The sequence below is a fragment of the Loxodonta africana genome, chromosome X, assembly GCF_030014295.1.
Source record: "Loxodonta africana isolate mLoxAfr1 chromosome X, mLoxAfr1.hap2, whole genome shotgun sequence".
NCBI lineage: Eukaryota > Metazoa > Chordata > Mammalia > Proboscidea > Elephantidae > Loxodonta > Loxodonta africana.
Window position 1 is genome coordinate 141318571 of NC_087369.1, and position 19246 is coordinate 141337816.

At 43.3% G+C, this 19246-nt stretch overlaps 1 protein-coding gene across 6 annotated transcripts in view; it reads right to left on the reverse strand.

Annotated features, from left to right (window-relative positions):
- SEPTIN6 (septin 6) overlaps positions 1–19246 on the reverse strand; it is a 79259-nt gene that overhangs the window by 42651 nt on the left and 17362 nt on the right. For 5 of the 6 annotated variants that reach the window (XR_010319636.1, XM_064277538.1, XM_064277537.1 and 2 more), the window contains exon 3: positions 8476–8671. Coding sequence is in view for 5 of the 6 variants with exons in the window: in XM_064277538.1 (XP_064133608.1) it covers positions 8476–8671 (196 nt within the window). In the remaining variant the exon portion in view is untranslated. Of the gene's footprint in view, positions 1–8475; positions 8672–10795; positions 10923–19246 lie in introns of all 6 variants that reach the window. The other variant, XM_064277539.1, reaches the window with a different exon arrangement.

Genomic DNA, 19246 nt, shown 5'->3' on the forward strand with positions numbered 1-19246 from the left:
AGAAATGTCTGTTGTTTTACATGGGGGAAGGGCAGTGGATTTGCACAAATGGTATTATGATCTATGTATGATTCTGCAACTTCCTTTTTCCATTTAATATGTCCTGGACGCCTATTCATGTGAGTACATAGGGATGTACCTCAGTTTTTTTAACTGCCAAATACAATTCTATGGTATGGTTGTGCCCTGGTTCATTTAATTCCTCTATTGTTGGAAATTTAGACTATTTACATATTTTTTATTCTATAACCAATGCTTCAGTGAACATTCTGCTTCTTCATCAATGTGTGCAATTGCTTCTTCAGGCGCTATACCTAGAAGTATATTGCTGAGTCAGAAGGTATTAACATTTAAAATTTTAATGGATACTGCCAGATTTGCCTTCCAAAAAAGTCTGTACCAATGTGTACTCCTACCAGTACGAATGAAACTACCTAGTGTTAGTGGGTATTGCATCATCTTCTACTTTTCGCGAATCTGACGGATACAAATAATTTATTGCTTCTTTTTGCATTTCCCTAATTACTGGTGAAGTTGAATGAGCATCATTTCGTGTGTTGATTTACATTTCCTGTACTGTCAACTGCCTGTTTATTTCTCATTTAATTTAGAAGTGCTTTTTGTATTTTAGAAAACCCCTTTGTCTGTTACATAAGTTGCAAATATTTTGTCTCCATCTGTAGCTTGTTTTTAATTTTGTTTATGGTGTCTTTCAATATACAAAGCTTTTTTTATTATTATTTGAATGAATTTAAATGTGTCTGTCTTTTCCTCTATGATTTTTGGATCATGATTTAAAAAGTCTTCTCTACACTCAAGGTTATAAAAATATTCTCCCGTATTTTCATAATTTGTTTTTAATCCAGCTGGAATTTATTTTTGTGAGTAGCATTTGTGTAAGAGGGTATAGTTTTATTTTATTTTTTCCTAAATGGATGGCCAATCTTATCAGCATCATTTCTTGAATAGTTCATTCTTTCCCTGTTGACTTGTTGTTGTTGTTGTTATTGTTAGGTGCCCTCCAATCGGTTCCAACTCATAATAACCCTATGTACAACACAACGAAACACTGCCTGGTCCTACGCCATCTTTATAATTGTCGCTATGTTTGAGACCATTGTTGCAGCCACTGTGTCAAGCCATCTCATTGAAGAGTCCTCTTTTTGGTTGACTCTCCACTTTACTAAGCATGATGTCCTTCTCCAGGGACTGGTCTCTCCTGATAACATGTCCAAAGTACGTGAGAGAAAGTCTCACCATCCTCTCTTCTAAGGAGCATTCCGGCTGTACTTCTTCCAAAACAGATTTGTTCATCCTTCTGTTAGTCCATGGTATATTCAATATTCTTCGCCAATACCATAATTCAAATGCATCAATTCTTGTTTGGTCTTCCTTATTCATTGTCCAGTTTTTGCATGCATGAGAGGCAATTGAAAATACCGTGGCTTGAGTCAGGTGCACCTTATTCCTCAAAGTAACATTTTTGCTTTTTAACACTTGAAAGAGGTCTTTTTCAGCCGATTTGCCCAATGCAACCCATCGTTTGATTTCTTGACTGCTGCTTCCAAGAGTGTTGATTGTGGATCCAAGTAAAATGAAATCCTTGACAATGTCAATCTTTTCTCCATTTATAATGATGTTGCTTATTGGTCCAGTTGGAAGGATTTTTTTAAATCTATTTATTGATTTATTTTTTATTGCACTTTAGATGAAGGTTTACAGAACAGACTAGTTTTTCATTAAACGATTAGTACACACACTCTTTTGTGACATTGGGTACCAACCCCACGACATGTCAACACTTTCCCCTTCTCAAACTTGGGTTCCCTATTACCAGGTTTCCTGTCCCCTCCTGCCTTCTAGTCTTTGCCCCTGAGCTGGTGTGCCCCTTTAGTCTCATTTTGTTTCAGGAGTCTGTCTAATCTTTGGCTGAAGGGTGAACCTCAGGAGTGACTTCATTACTGAGCTAAAAGGGTGTTGGGGAGCCATTCTCTTGGGGTTTCTCCAGTCTCTGTCAGGCCATTAAGTCTGGCCTTTTTGTTTGTTTTTTGTGTGTGCATGTGAGTTAGAATTTGTTCTACGTTTTTCTCCAGCTCTGTCCGGGACCCTCTACTGTGATCCCCGTCAGAGCAGCCAGTGATGTTAGCCAGGCACCATCTAGTTGTGCTGGACTCAGTCTGGTAGAGGCTGTAGTACTTGTGGTCCATCAATCTTTTGGACTGTTTCCCTGTCTTTGGTTTTCTTCATTCTCCCTTGCTCTGGACCAGGTGAGACCACTGGAGTATCTTAGATGGTCGCTCACAAGCTTTTAAGACCCCAGATGATACTCACCAATGGAGAATATAGAACATTTTCTTTATAAACTATGTTATGCCAATTGAGCTAGATGTTCCCCGAGACCATGGTCCCCACAGCCCTCAGCCCAGCAATTCAGTCCCTCAGGGAGTTTGGATGTCTGTGGAGCTTCCATGATATTGCCTTGGACAAGTTGTGCTGGCTTCCCCAGTATTGTGTACTGTCTTACCCTTCACCAAAGTTACCACTTATCTATTGTCTATTTAGTGTTTTTCAATCCCTACCCCTCCCCTCACTCATAACCATTTTGTTTTCTTTATGTTGAGGTGTAATCCATACTGATGGCTGTAGTGTTCGATCTTCATCTGTAAGCGCGTCAAGTCCTCTTCACTTTTGGCAAGCAAGGTTGTGTCATCTGCATAACGCAGGTTGGTAATGAGTCTTTCTCCAATCCTGATGCCCCGTTCTTCTTCATATAGTCTAATTTCTCAGATTATTTGCTAAGCGTGCAGCTTGAATAGGTATGGTGAAAGGATACAACCTTGACACATAACCTTTCCTGACTTTAAACCACTCAGTATCCCCTTGTTCTGTTTGAATGACTTCCTCTTGGTCTATGTATAGGTTCCAACTCACAATTAAGTGAGTTGGAATTTCCATTCTTCACGATGTTATCCATAATCTCTTATGATCCACACAATTGAATGCCTTTGCATAGTCGATAAAGCACAAGTAAACATCTTTCTGGTATTCTCTGCTTTCAGTCAAGATCCATCTGACATCAGAAATGATATCCCTCGTTCCACATCCTCTTCTGAATCCAGCTTGAATTTCTGGCAGTTCCCTGTCGATGCACTGCTGCAACCACTTTTGAATGATCTTCAGCAAAATTTTACTTGCGTGTGATATTGTTCATTAATTTCCTCATTCAGTTGGATCACTTTTCTTTGGAATGGGCACAATTATGGATGTCTTCAAGTCAGTTGGCCTTGTAGCTGTCTTCCAAATTTCTTGGCATAGACGAGTGAGCGCTTCCAGTGTTACGCTGGTTTGTTGAAACATCTCAGTTGGTATTCCATCAATTCCTGGAGCCTTGTTTTTCGACAATGCTTTCAGTGCAGCTTGGACTTCTTCCTTCAGTAGCATCAGTTCTTAATCATATGCTACCTCCTGAAATTGCTGAATGTCAGCCAATTCTTTTTGGTACAGTGACTCTGTGTGTTCCTTCCATCTTCTTTTGATGTTTCCTACATCGTTTAGTACTTTCCCCGTAGAATCCTTCAATATTGCAACTTGAGGCTTGAATTTTTCTACAGTTCTTTCAGCTTGAGAAATGCTGAGTGTGTTCTTCCCTTTTGGTTTTCTAACTCCAGATTCTGCACGTATCATTATAACACTTTACTTTGTCTTCTTAAGCCACCCCTTAAAAATCTTCTGTTCAGCTCTTTTACGTGATCATTTCTTCCTTTTGCTTTAGCTACTGTATGTTCAGAACAAGACTCGGAGTCTCTTCTGACATCCATTTTGGTCTTTTCTTTCTTAATGTCCCAGATGCCATCAAACAGCTCATCTGGTCTTTTTTGGTTATTAGTGTTCAATACATCAAATCTATTCTTGAGATGATCTCCAAATTCACGTAGCATATACTCAAGGTCATATTTTGGATCTCGTGGGTTTGCTTTAATTTTCTTCAGCTTCAACTTGAACTTGCATATGAGCAATTGATGGTCTATTCCACAGTCAGACCCTGGCCTCGTTCTGACTGACGATTGAGGTTCTCCATTGTCATTTTCCACAGATGTAGTCAATTTGATTCCTGTGTATTCCATCCTGACCTATAGTACCTATTTATGTTGTTCAAAAAAGGTATTTGCAATGAATAAGTCATTGGTCTTGCAGAATTTTATCATGTGATCTTCGGCATAGTTTCTATCACCAAGGCCATATTTTCCAACTACCAATCCTGATGGCTTAAAAAAAAAATTTTTTTTTTTACATATGCTAAATTTCCATATAAACATGAATCTGATCCTGGACTCACTCTTACGTTCTAGTGCTCTTTTTTTATTGTCATAAAAACATATATAACACAACATTGGCCAACTTAACATTTTTTATGTGTGTGATTTAGTGACATCAATTATATTAATCATGTTATACAGCTCCTTTTGTTGCCTTTTTACTTCCTTACCTTCCGTACACTCAGTAATCATGGCAATGTAGCTTCTACCCACTACTTTCCTGAAATTATTTTTCCTAAGCGTATTAATAATGGCCTGTGCATTGCCAAACCCAATGGATGTTTTTCAGTTTTTATCTTCCTGGACACCATTTATCATTCCCTCCCATACATTACATGATTCTTCATTTTTTTCCACCAATGAAAATCATGATCGAAATGATCTGTTGTTAGTTGTCATCGAGTTGATTCCAACTAATGGCGACCTCCCATGCATGCAGAGTAGAACTGCACCATAGGGTTTCCAAGGCTGTGACCTTTCAGAAGCAGATCACCAGGCCTGTCTTCCAAGGCACCTCTGGGTGGGTTTGAACTACCCACCTTTTGGCTAGTAACTGAGTGCTTAACCATTCATGCCACCTGGGGACTCCTGTAATCAAAACAGTATCTTCTCCTTATTAGGTAGTTACTCTGTGCCAGGCATGTTTCTAAGCATTTCATGTGCCATACATGTCAAGTAAGCCTCACAACAACCTTCTCTGGTAGGTATTATCATCATCCCCACTTTACAGGTGAGAAAACTGAGGCCCAGAGAATTTAAGTATCTTGACCAAGGTCCCTGAGTTAATAAGTGGCAAGATGGGATTTGAAGCCAGGTTTGTCTGAGACCGAAACCTGTGTTCCTAAACACTCTCCTCTCCAGCTGGTCCTTCTCAGTCTCTCTCTTGGATTCCTTTTTCTTCAGCTTCCTAAAGTGGTGGATTTCCTCCAGGATATGGTCTTAGTCATTGCTCTTCTCAGTTTACAGAAGCACCCTGGGTAAAGCAGGGCATTCTGATGCCCCATTTCAACTGAGCTATCCTGACACCGCTGGTGGCGGAGTGGTTAAGTGCTACAGCTGTTAACCAAAGGGTCGGCAGTTCAAATCCGCCAGGTGCTCCTTGGAAACTCTATGGGGCAGTTCTACTCTGTCCTATAGGGTCGCTATGAGTCGGAATCGACACGATGGCACTGGGTTTTTGGATCCTGACATAGCTATGACAATATGGCTCAGTCAACATGTAGAAAACAATGCTGTTTATTCCAAATCTCTGGATCTTGCTTCGCCCTTGCTCCCCAGCCCAATTTCAGGGAGCCTTTTTATTTCTACTTATTTGAGTTTGTATTATTTGATCTTTTATGAGGATGTATCACATTTCTAGAGAAGCCCTGGTGGTGCGGCATTTAAGTACTTGGCTGCTAACTGAAAGGTCGGCAGTTCAAACCCACCTGCCACTCTGCGGGGGAAAATGTGGCAGTCTGCTTCCATAAAGATTACAGACTTGGGACCGGTAGGGGGCAGTTCTACTCTGTTCTGTAGGGTCGCTATGAGTTGGAATCGATTTCACAAAAAGAGATTTGTTTTTTTGGTATCACATTTATCATCAGAAAAACCAATCAGGATATTTTAAAAATCTAGTGGAAGTAGATTAACCTCTAAGGGGCAGTATCAGCTCAGTCCTCCGAAACCGTCACTATCAAGGCCTTTTCCAGTGTCAGATATGTTTATCTATGTTACCGAAAGAGCTTTGAGAAACGTAATTGAGGAGTTCCTGAGCAATCTGCAAATGAGAACAAGCATGCATACCGTGGTCTAAATATCCACTTTACCCAGGGTCTGATTTAGTCTCAACAAAACAAGGCTAGCACAATAAGAAAGCCAAATAAAAAAACAGAGGTATTTTTCCTCTAGAATTTCAAATGGAAAACAGAATTTAGTTCAATCATTAAGAAGCAAAATATATTTATTCAGTATAAGAAATGGAGTAGGCCTGTTGTAACTTTAAGGGAGAAATAGGAGATTTTGAGATATGAATAATCTCAGAAGCAAGAGAACCCTCAAAGAATGAACAGACACTGTGCTCAGGATGATAAATGGCTCTCCCTGAGATGAGCTGGTGTGATGACCATGTGACTTCTAGTTAAATGTGGTGTGACTGCCAGAAGGTGTCTGAGTCCCACCCCATTCCTGACCCCATCCCTTATTACATGCTCATCCCTGACCCTCGCCCCACCCCTCACTCACACACCCTTCTCAAACCCCAACAACCTCTCCTGGTTCTCCTCCTGCCTCTCTGATTATTTCTCTTCAGTCTCTTTTCAGGATGTCTTTTCCTTCACCTGCTTATTTAACATCCCAAGGCTTTTATATGTAGCCTAATGTTCTTCTCACTCTACTCTGATCCCTGGGTGATCTTACATGTTCCCATGTTTGAAATGTATCACCTATACCCTGCTAACCCAAATCTTTATATCTAGCCCAGGCCCTCTTTGGACCTCCAACTCTGTATATTCAACTGCCAGCCGCTGAAGGTCATCATGTTAGATGTTCTACAGACAGCTCAAACTCCGCATGTCCAAAACACAGCTCATTATTTTTAGGCCTGCTTCTCTCTTTTTTTTTCATTTTTGGTGAAAATATAACATACCCCACTTGAACAAAACCTACACCACTTCAACAATTTCTACAGTACAATTCAGTGACATTGGTTACATTCTTTAAGTTGTGTCACTTTTTTGATAACCTTTTCCAAACTATTTCACCATCATTAACACAAACTCACTGCTCTCCTAAGCTTCTCATCTATCCTTTCAAGTTGTTGTTGTCAATTCGATCACATATTCATAATTCTTTACAAGAGTATAATGCTTAATGCAGACATTCTTTTCTAATTATAAACCCTGCTTCTCATATCACCTCTCTTACTGAATTGCACCACCATTTGTCACTTCTCCAAAGCCAGGAATTCTAAGCCTCATTCTAGATTCTTCTTTTGCTTTCACAAGCCCACACCAAGTCTCTACTAAGTCCTGTTGATTCTACCTACTCACTATTTATTAAAGCTGTCTCCTCTTCTCTCTCTCGGCACCTGTTGTACCTTCTTGGCTCCATCTAATCGGTCCAGTAGTCTCTTAATTGACCTCCCTGCTCTTCTAGTCTATCTCCATACTATCTTAAAGCACCTTTTTCAATGGACAATCAGATCACCTTATTCTATTTCTTAAGACCTTTCCAGGGCTCCAAATTGGCAAATTACATAAATCCCTGCACGATCTGCCTCCTGCTTATTTCTTTAGGCTCATCTTCCCCTATTTTTTTTCCTCACTCATGCCAAGCTCTAGCCCAGAGCCAGATTCAGGTTTCGTGGCACCTTAAGCTTATACAATTTGAAAGGCCCTCCAAGAAAAATTATACGTTATGACTAAAAATTAGTTACAAGGCCTATAAAGGGGCCTGTGAAAGTGAAGGCCCTGAAGATTAAGCTTCGTGAACTTCACAGTAACTCTGCCTCTGGTCTAGCCAAACCTGGTCTGGCCAAACTCAAGTTCTCTAGAACATGCCATCATCTTTCACACTTCTTTGCTTTGTACAAGCAGTTATCTCTGCCTGGAATGCCCTTCTCTCCCTCCCTTTGTCTACCTGGCAAAACAGTTCGTTCTTCAAGAGCAAGCCCAGAATAACCTCCTCTGTGAAGGCTTCCCTGACCTCCCCACATGGAACTGACTGTTCTTTCTTTTGCGTTCTCATTGTAACTTCTCCTTCACCTCTTCGTCAACTGGTCCTTTACAAAACATCACACTGTATGGAGATTATTTGCTGAAAACCAGTCTTCCCTGTGAGTGCCTCAAGGGCAGAGTCTAAATTACTCATTTTTAGATTATCAGAGAACAGTAGTCCCTGGCACAAGATAGGAACTTAATAAATGTTTGCTGAATTGTATTGAGACCCCAACCAGGTATATTAGAAAGACACCCTTCTTCTGGCAAAGTGCGTGGAGTAAAACAATTGCTGTAGACAGGGACCCTAGGTGGGGGCAATGCTTGTGAGGTATCTGCTGCCTGTTCATGCCATTCCAAGAAGAGGTATAGGTTGGACCTCAACATCTATGGTCTCCCCAAGACCCTATAGTGAGCTCCACTCTAGCCTACCACCAGCCTCCCCACTCCACCGCCTTCCTTACCTGTCCTCTTTGTTGATCTGGTCCCCAAAGCCCACAGTGCTAACGATTGTGAGCTTTAGTCTCACATTGCTCTCTTGGAGGTCATAGGTATTGGACCGTAGCTGAACACCCGGTTGTGTGTGGGTAGCTGGCTCCCCCTCGAACTTGGTATTGAACAAGGTGTCCATGAGGGTTGATTTGCCCAACCCTGTCTCTCCTGAAAAGCAAAAAAGGTAAATTATGGTTCTTCCACACAATGACTATAGAGCCACTATGAATCATGTCTTAGATGCATGTGTATTGACACAGGAAAATGTTACACGGTAAAACACTAAGTTGAAAGTATATAGAACAATACAAACTATACGATCTCAGTTAAGTGAAAAAGACTGAAAGGAATTGCACCAACATATTAAAAAAAAACAAATCCATTGCCGTCAAGTTGATTCTGACTCACAGAGACCCTATAGTACAGAGTAGAACTGCCCCATAGGGTTTCCAAGGAGTGGCTGGTGGATTTGAACTACTGACCTTTTGGTTAGCAGTCTAAGCTCTTAACCCTGCACCACCAGGGCTCCACATCAACATATTAACAGTAGTTTTCTCAGAATGGTGGAATTGTGGTAATTTTTATTTTATTCTTTATGTATTTTTGTGTTATTTGAAACTTTTACCATGACTATGCATCATTTTTATAGTTAGAAGAAAATTATGTTGCAGGCAGTGATGGAGAGGTATAGTTATGCCTAGAAAAAAGATTGGAAGGAAATACAATACACTGTTCTCAATGACTATCTCTGGGTGGTGGGATGCTGTGTGATTTCACTTCCTTCTTTGTGCTTTTTTGTATTTTCCAATAAGGAACATGTATAGTTTTTGTAACAAAAATTAAAACGCAGAACTACCATAAAAAATATGACCCAGAAATCCCAATCCTAGGTATATACCCAGCAGTGAAAACAGCAACACCAACAGGAACCTGTACACCGATGCTCATTGAAGCACTGTTCACAATAGCCAAAAGGTGGAAACAGCCTAAATGTCCTGCAGTGGATGAATGGATAAACAAAATGTGGTACGTACATACAACTGGAATACTACTCAGCAAGTAAGAAAAATGAAGTTCTGATACACGCTACAGCATGACTGAGCCCTGAAAACATGACACTGAGTGAAATAAGTCAGTCACAAAAGGAAAAATATTGTATGATCCTACCTACAGGCAAACATAGAGACCAAAGTTTATTAGTGGATACTAGGGAGAGGCAGGAAACCCTGGTGACACAGCGGTTAAGAGTTCGGCTACTAACCAAAAGGTCAGCAGTTCGAATCCATCAGACACTCCTTGGAAACCCTATGGGGCAGTTCTACTCTGTCCTATAGGGCTGCTAGGAGTCGGAATCGACTCGACAGCAATGGGTTTAGGAAAGGGGAGGAGCCCTGGTGGTGCAGTAGTTAAGAGCTCAGGCTGCTAACCAAAAGGTGGGCAGCTGGAATCCATGAGCATCTCCTTGGAAACCCTATGGGGCAGTTCTACTCTGTTCTATAGGGTTGCTATGAGTTGGAATGGACTCACCGGCAATGGGGAGGGAGGCGAAAAGAGGGAGTCATTACTTAGGTGGCACTAAGTTTCTTGTTAATGTAGTTGAACAGAGAGTGGTGATGGTTGCACAACGTGATAAATGTAATCAATGTCACTGAGTCGTACTTGTCAAAAGTCTTGAACTGGCAAATGTTTTGTTATATATATTTTTACTACAATAAAATAAAAGGTTAAACAGTATGTCGACTAAATGTAATGCGTGATTCTGAACTAGGAATAAGTAAATATACCATAAAACCTGGGAAAGCCAGAACCTGTGTAAGTTGGAAAACTCATATTTTCCACTAAAAGGAGAGATAGCAAAGTGATAAGACTGCATCCTGTCAAAGGCGGAAAACTTGTGAGACCCCGAAAAACAAGGCAGTCCCATCAAGTTCCAGCTCTCACAGGTTTCACTGTATAAAAAAATTTTAATGGCTATTTTAAAGTACAAAAATGGTTGGTGCCTTGTCCAACAAATATCCTATCCTCCCAGCCCCGCCCAGACCTAGATAGCACTCTAGATGCTGCTAGAAGGGGCATCCCAGGGAAGACTGCAGGGAGCCCTTGCCTTCTCCCCTTCCACCCCTGTTGAGCTTTCACAGAGACCATTTTTAGCTAATAGGGATGGAACTTAGCAAGCCACACATTCTTCCTCTCCTTAACTTTCAAACAAACCAGCCATTTGTTTGTTTAACTAACAGGCCGCAGGCTACTAATAAATTAAACCATTGGAATTTCAAGTCTTGAGTTTCGCACCAGAGAGGTGAGTTCCAAAGCGCTGGAGGGAGCTGGTGAAGTTTTTTTTTTTTCTGTGGTGGGCGGAGGGAGGATCCTAGGAGTCCAAGGGCTGTCAAGCCACTGCCAGGAGCCAAGGCGTGTGTGTCTTAAGGGGATGGGAACACAACAAGAAATCACAAGTTGGTGGTTGAACACCACGATGAACATAATTAATGTCACTGAACTGTACATGTGAAAATTGTTGAAATGGCAAGTGCTTTGTTACCCATGTATTTACCACAATAAATAAAGTAAAAAAAAAATCACAAGTTGTAAGGAAGACAGGTGGAAGCCTTGGTGGCTGGGGAGTTAGGCAGGAATCTGAAATGAGACCACAAGCTGGGCTGGGCACAGCAACTGCTGGTAATCTACTCCTCTCTAGACTGTATTTGGCCCCCCACCCACCCCAAGCAATTCAGGAATACCAGGAATAAAATAAATAGCAGATAATTATCCTGGACTGCCCTTTGAATACATAGACTAGTTCTACTACCATTAGCCTCCCCTTTCTTCCTCCCCAGCCCCCGGGATGTGAGTCAAAATTTGTCTTCCCAGTAGGGAGTGGGTTTGCATTGGGCAAATTCTGGCCAATTTTGGCCTGGCAAAGCACCCCCCCATCTCCCTTGTGACTAATAGCACACATCTGCAAGGTGGTCCAGGGCATGAGTTAGAGCTGCAAATGGTTCATCTCCCCTTCACCCTCTGGATGTGTCTAGCTTTGCACCTTCCAGGCTTCTTCTAGCTATGAATGCAAGAGGTGCTTTTAAAAATATTTATCTACGCACAACTAGATGCCCAGCTACCACCACTGACTGCTCTGACAGGGATCACAATAGAGGATCCTGGACAGAGCTGGAGAAAAATGTAGAACAAAATTCTAACTTGCCAAAAAAAGACCAGACTTACTGGTCTGACAGAGACTGGAGAAACCCTGAGAGTATGGCCCCTGGACACCCTTTTAACTCAGTACTGAAGTCACTCTTGAGGTTCACCCTTCAGCCAAAGATTAGACAGGCCTATAAAACAAACAATAACACAAGTAGTCCAACCATGTATATGAGACTAAATGGGCACATCAGCCCAGGGGGAAGGATGAGAAGGCAGGAGGGGACAAGAAAGCTGGACGAATGGAAATGGGGAACCCAAGGTCAGTGGCATAGTGGTTAAGTGCTACAGCTGCTAACCAAACAGTTAGCAGTTCAAATCCACCAGGTGCTCCTTGGAAACCCTATGGGGCAGTTCTACTCTGTCCTATAGGGTCACTACGAGTAGGAATCGACTTGATGGCAATCAGTTTGGTTTTTTTTTTTTTTGGTTAAGTTTGAGAAGGGGAGAGTGTTGACACATCACGGGGTTGGCAACCAATGTTGCAAAACAATCTATGTACTATTAATTGTTGAATGAGAAATTAATTTGTAAACTTTCACCTAAAGCACAATTAAAAAAAAAATTTATCCATGATGAAGAACTTCCCATGTGTGGAGAGAGAACGGGAACACAAGGAGAACATTCAATTCAGCCTGGCTACACGGCCCCCAGCCCAATTTCACAGCCAGTTCTGACTAATGTCAACTGCCAGGGCGCAGGGGAAATGATTCCTCACACAGATCATGTTTCCAGCCAGGGTCTGGTATACCCATTAGCAGCGAAGCCTCTACAAGAGCGGGTCCCTTTTCCCTCCCTAAGGCAACAGGAAGTATTTGGGCCCCGAGAAAAATTTGGTAAGGCAGGGCCTTTGCCATGGGAGGTGGCAGACTTGGCCAAGCACAGGAATTTAGCAAAGCCATCCCCCCCACCTCACCCCCGCCCAAGGGGTGGGTGTGAAGCTCAACTGCTAAAATGGGGCCAGCACTTCTGAGGTGGAAACTCCAGGGTGGCTCCCTCTCCCTGACTCGCCTCCTCTTTGGGTCCTGAGGTTTGAGCTAGAGCGTGGTGGGCCCTGTGTCTCCTCAACACCAAAGCTGTCTCCCTGACTCCTTGATCCCAGGAGTTCTCAGAGAGCAGGGGATGGACATCTTCCTGTACTCCAGAGCTCGAGGTCACACAGAAGGTCTCAGAAGCAGCTCTGCTTCCTACTTACAGGGTCAGGGCCCCACCCTGTTTGCACAGCTGGAGAAATGGAGGCCGGGCAGGGCCTAGCAGAGCAGGGAGGAGCAGCAGGGGAAATGACCACCCAAATGCCTGCCAGCACAAAAGGGCTGTGAAAATCAGATGCCAAGTGATTAAAGTCTGGAAGAAAAGAACCGATGGGTGTCAAGGGAATTGTGGTAAATGCCACATTAGAAAAAGGCAGAAAATCAAGCAAGCTTGTCCTCCAGCTATTGAGAGTTCTAGTCCCAGTTTTCCATCAGTGTGGAGGCCTGGGGCAGGGGGTGGGGCAGGCTATCCCTCAATGGCTGGCACAGATCCAACCTGAGCCTAGGATACTGTCCCCTCCCACCACTGCCCTGGGCCCAGTAGTGTGTGATGGTGTGTATGTGTACGAGTGTTGGAGGGGGGTGGGGGGACCCACATATGGTCAAAGCTGAAGCTTGGCTGGGTTCAGGTCAAGGGGTTCCAAGCAGCTGCAGGAAGGTGGGGATTTAGCAAGTAGATTCCAACAGGAAATATTATGAGTCCCCAGGGGTCAATTTCTCTCCCCTCCTCCCCAGCCCTCTCAGAGCTCCTCACAGTGGACAGCAGGGTTTCTTAACTCCCTTTGCTTTCCTGTAGATAATATTCCAAAAACAACAGGTTTTTTAAAAAGTAGTTGAAATTTAAAGAACATAAACGATGCTCCCTGGGATAGACAGATGTCAACTCCCCTCACCACCGGATTAAAAAGCACTGTCATAAAGAAACCCTGGTGGCATAGTGGTTAAGTGCTACCAAAAGGTCGGCAGTTCAAATCCACCAGACACTCCTTGGAAACTCTATGGGGCAGTTCTACCCTGACCTATAAAGTCGCTGTAAGTCGGAATCGACTCGACAGCAGTGGGTTTACAGGTCATAAAGAAAAGCTTCACCCTTTTCCTCATTTGCTGTTACTATTTGCATCCTCCGGCACCTTGTGTGATTAAGTCCTTGCAAGTTATCAAATGAAGGGTCCTAGCCAGATTATCACTAAATTACCGTGTGACCTGGGCCAAGCCCCTTCCCCTCTCTGGGCCCCAATTGCTATGTGCTAAGCACTGCTGTAAATGCATATACGTTCTTATTCATTTCCCACAATAATCCTTTGAGGTTGTTGTTGTTGCTCTTGTTGTGTGCCGTTGAGTGCATTCTAACACATAACAACCCTATAGGACAGAGTAGAACTGCCCCACTGGGTTTTCTAGGCTGAAATCTTTATGGGAGCAGATCACCAGGTCTTTTCTCCCTTGGAGCCACTGAGTGGGTTCAAACCACTGACCTTCAGTTAGCAGCCAAGTGCATAGATATTACAATTTATCCTCGATTTGCAGGTGAGTTATCCGATCCATTTATCAGCTGTGTGAAGTTGGACCGATTCCTCAGCCGCTCTACACCTTACCTTCCTCATCTACAAAATGTGGAGAAAGCAACTGGTCCAAGGTCACAAGCTAGTAACTGGCAAAGCCATCATGAGTCCAGGCACCCTGACACTGGAGCCCATGTTCATAACCAATATGCTCTAGTGCTTCCCATAGGGGTGATAGGTTTGTTTGAATTCAGTCATTCAACAAACATACACATACGAAACTTCTAATAGGAGCTGGGCACTGTCATAGGTGCTGAGGATACAGCAATGAATAAGACAGACACGATCCCCGTGCTCATGGAGCTCACAGGCCCATGGAGCAAAGGGTCTCTTCCAGCTCTGAATGTTGGAATAAGCTAGGAGAAGTGACTCAGAGTTCAACGGGAAAGTGCCTAAAAGGAAACACTCCAGGAACCACAGTTGGCCAAGGGAGCTCACCTACAGGGACAAGGTCATGCCCTCCTCTCCCTTCCTGATCTTGCAGAGGCCTGACAGCCAACGGTGTGCTAGACTTGGTTCGCGCTGGTGCCTGCATCCCTTCCCAAGTTCACAGTCAGTGACATCACCTTGGTAGCTTACAAATCAGTGATGGTGAAGTAATTCCACCCTGGAAATCAGCACCTGCTGCAAGCCCCAGCTATCTTTCTCCTGAGAGCCTGTCGTTAAGCACTGACCAGCACACCACTGGGGGCAGCTAGTCTCAGACACGTGAGACAGAGGGATGAAAACGATTGACCCCGCCTTGACAGAATGCTAGCCACCCTTTCCTCTCCCACCATGGGGAGCCTCAACCCTGCTTCTCTTGTGTGTTTTTTCCCCACTTCAAAAGAGTTTAGTTGAGCCTGGAATCTCGAGCAGCTTCAATGTAAATATTATCATTATGACCCTTTGCGCTCCTCACAGGCTTTACTGGTGCTGGCACGTTCTGAGGGATGAGTCTCTTTGGGGCTCTTTTCCAACAATGCAAAGCAATGGGTCCCAGAATATTTGTGCTGCTGGCTCTGGTGGTTCCTCTGAGGCCTCCTTACTATGTCTAGGATCACGACATTCTTAATTTCCAAAGTTAGGGACTAGGATATTTTTTATGGGGGAGTGGGAAACCTCATCCCACTCAGTAATTCCTGTCCAGCCTAGATTATTCTGTTGAAGAGGAGTCATAATAGGCCATCCAGTCCAGACTAGGTCCAGTTGCCATCCAGTCGATTATGACTCATGACGAACTCATGTGTGTCAGAGTAGAACTGTGCTCTATAGGGTTTTCAATGGCTGTGATCTTTTGGAAGCAAACTGCCAGACCTTTCTTCTGAGGCACCTCTGGGTGGATTCAAACCAGCAATTTATGATTAGGAGCTGAGCATGTTAACCATTTGTTCCACCCAGGGACTCCTGATAAAAATTAGATAATAAGTAGGTACCATTTATTGTGCCCTTACGTATAAATTTGGCTCTGGATTCAAAACAATTATCTCTCCCTCTCAATCTCAACATTCGAGGTGCACACACATGTGCACATATGCACACAGGACACTCACTCTGCTGGACTTGGGCCTACTATGCAGCCCTGCACCAAGATAAACAATATGATTTAAAAAATATTCTGTCTGTGTTAATAATCAAAGCTAGTGCTTCTCGATGGCACTGGGTAGTGCTACCATAATTTTACACTTCAAATGCCCTTCCAGAAAAGACCTTTGAGGAACACACTCCATGTCCAAACAGAATCTTTTTATAATAGTCATTAAGGGAATAAATCTGACGGTCATGCCAGGAAATAGGCATGAAAGTATGGTCACTGAAAGTCCTGTGAGAGAAAAGGTCACCTCCAGCAGCCATGCTAGAGGCCCCTCACCATGTCAGTGACAGGACCCAGCTCTGTGGCTGGGCTGAGTGCAGCCTCAGAGCCACTCCAAGCTGCTCATGACCTTGGCCCAAAGTGTGGGTTCTCTGAGCAATGATAGGGTTGTGAACACAGTGAGAGAGCAGGATGGGTGAGTTTTAGGCTTTTTTGGACCAGGCACGGGGAATGAAATTAACCCAGTCTGGGCTGATCTATCCAGTGTGTGCACCTGCAGGTTTAAGAGGGGAGTTACTAGGGCAGCCATACCCTGAAATGTGACAACTGGGGAAAGAAAAAGAGGATGTGACTCTTTGGAGGTGACAGGGTCTCCTTTCTACTCCTCCTCTCTTGAAGTGGCTATCCTGGGCAGTTCATCAACACCATCCCAGCAGACACACTCTGAAGCAGTTGTCACTGAGCAATGTCATGGTGGGAACTTAGAGGACAGGGGTTTGCTATCTCCCACACCCTTCGACTATGCCTTGAGCCTGGCTGCCCCTTCCTTTGGGCCTGTGATCCACAGGTCAAATGACCCCTCATTCCGGCCTCACAGGGCCATTCTGATTTGCATTGCCTCCCTTCGAGAGCTTTTGTAGTCCACCCAAGAGCACTTGGTTGAAATGTTGCTTAGGGTGGGTCTGTCATTTCACTTCTCATCTCTTCAGCTTCAGTACAGGTCATAGGGAGCTCTGGGAGGAGTTCCAATGGAAGCCGATATGCTGGAATTTTGTGGTAAGAAAATATAATGAGAAAAAGAATCCTGATCAAAAGGGGGTAATGCAGAACAGAATTTCAAATTCTCAGAGAATCCAGATTTTCTGGAGTCATGAAGGCTGGATGAACCCCTGAAACTATTGCCCTGAGGTAATCTTTAAACCTTAAGCCAAAAATATCCCCTGGAGTCTTCTTAAAACCAAACAGTAATTTAGTTTGACTAGTAAAGAATGTCTGCCTTGAGCATTATGCTCTTTCAATATCTAGCTATATGGGATCAAACTGACAACAGCAACTCAAAAGATTAGGAAACTTAGGGGGCAGTGAGTTTATGTTAATTCAGGAGGAACAGATAGGAAAAGGAGGGTGAGAATGGTCGCAGAACTTGAAAAATGTAATATAATGTCACTGAATTGTACATGTAGAAATCGTTGAATTGCTCTGTTTTGCTGGGTATGTTCTCAACAACAACAACAAAATAAAATACATTATATAAAAAAACCCCCAAAATCCAAACTTGTTGCCATCGAGTCAATTCCAACTCATAGCAACCCTATAGGACAGAGTTGAACTGCCCCACAGGGTTTCCAAGGAGCAGCTGGTGGATTCAAACTGCCGACCTCTTGGTTAGCAGCCATAGCTCTTAACCACTATACCACCAGGGCTCCCAACTTATATAACTTCCCACATATATAATGTAAAATAAGTTGACCATCAGCTGAAGATTGGAGATCTTGTTAGTTAAAGTGACCTGTGGCAGTGCTAACATTGCTTGTGACAGCATTTGATCTTGATGTCAATCATCATGAATTCTATTTATTTTGTGTCTCTCTCCTAATGGCACCTGATCACAACTGTGAGTAGCCTTTGGGCATTTGAAGGGTGAACAGCCTAACTCTAGACTCTATGACATGTAAATTTGGGAAGCACATAATTTCACCTGATAGGCTTCAAAGCTGATGTGTGGAAGTGAGTAGCTTAGCTAATGAGTGAGGCTAGCTAGCTGACTGATTGCCCCTCACCCAAATTTAGAAGTGGCTTTGTTGTTCACTATTTGTCCTTCAGTGTGCAGCAACTCTCTTTCAGAAAGTGATCTGGAAAAGAGTGCTGTGGATGGACCAAACCAAAAACCCACTGCCGTCGAGTCAATTCCGAGTCATAGTGACCCCATAGGGTTTTCAAGTCTGTAAATCTCTACAGAAGCAAACTGCCACATATCTTTCTCATGCAGAGCCACTGGTGGTTTTGAACCACCAACCTTTTGGTTAGCAGTCCAGCACTTTAACCTCTGCGCCACCAGGGCTCCTTTGGAGGAAAAGAGAAAATAGAGTCCAAGAAAATGAATGACTTTAGTGAGAACACAGAGTTTTAGAATACATTTAGGAGTGAAATACCCAGTTCAGTGGTGGTTCCGATCTACAGTGTGAAAGAGTTCCCCACATGCTGTATACAGAAATAAGAAAAGGCAATTAGCAAGTGTTCCCACCAGTGTGACAAGTGACTTCATTGTGGTATTTACATAATCACTTAGGTTCAGAACCGGGTCACTGAAAATGTGCAGGTATGCTTTCCTGCACTGTATGGTGACAATTATATGCTATGATTGTGTTTGCAAATTTGAGATTTTCAAGGTCTCAGGAGAGATTCTGGAAACCCTGGTGGTGTAGTGGTTAAGTGCTACGGCTGCTAACCAAGAGGTCAGCAGTTCAAATCTGCCAGGCACTCCTTGGAAACTCTACGGGGCAGTTCTACTCTGTCCTATAGGGTCGCTATGAGTCGGAATCGACTCGATGGCAGTGGGTTTGGTTTGGTTTTGGTTTAGGAGAGATTCTTAAAGAATGTCAAGGAACTGCTGTCCCTGATATTTGTTTGGTTGGTGCTTGACAGTTTCCAAAGTGCTTTCGTGGTCTCCAGCAATGTCGCTGGCAGCAGTTAGAGAAGCAGTGAGAAAGATAAGGGGTCACCCAGACCTGGCTCCTAGTCATGGATCTAGTCTGTATTGCCTCAGGTAAACCCCTTACCGTCCCCAAGTCACTGGGTCTCCAACTGTTCTAAAGGGATACGAATGATACTCTGCTCACTTCACGGTCCTGGTTAAGGACCAAAAGAGCCAATGTGGGAAGGTGTTTGAAAAGCATATTATTGTTGTTGTTAGTTGCCAGTGAGTCGATTCCAACTCAGTGAGTGGTTACTGTAGAGCTAAAACATTCATTCATTTCACAAATATTATTGAAGTCTTTTTGTGTTGAAGGGACATAGAGGTGACTAAGATGTAGTTCTTACAGGTCCCCGTGCTTGGGTTCCAGCTATACCAAGCATAGCAGGGCTGCTGAGGAAACAGACAGACCCAACCCACTGCCCACAGCTGGTGAGCAGGCATCTTTCCTCAGCCATTACCTCC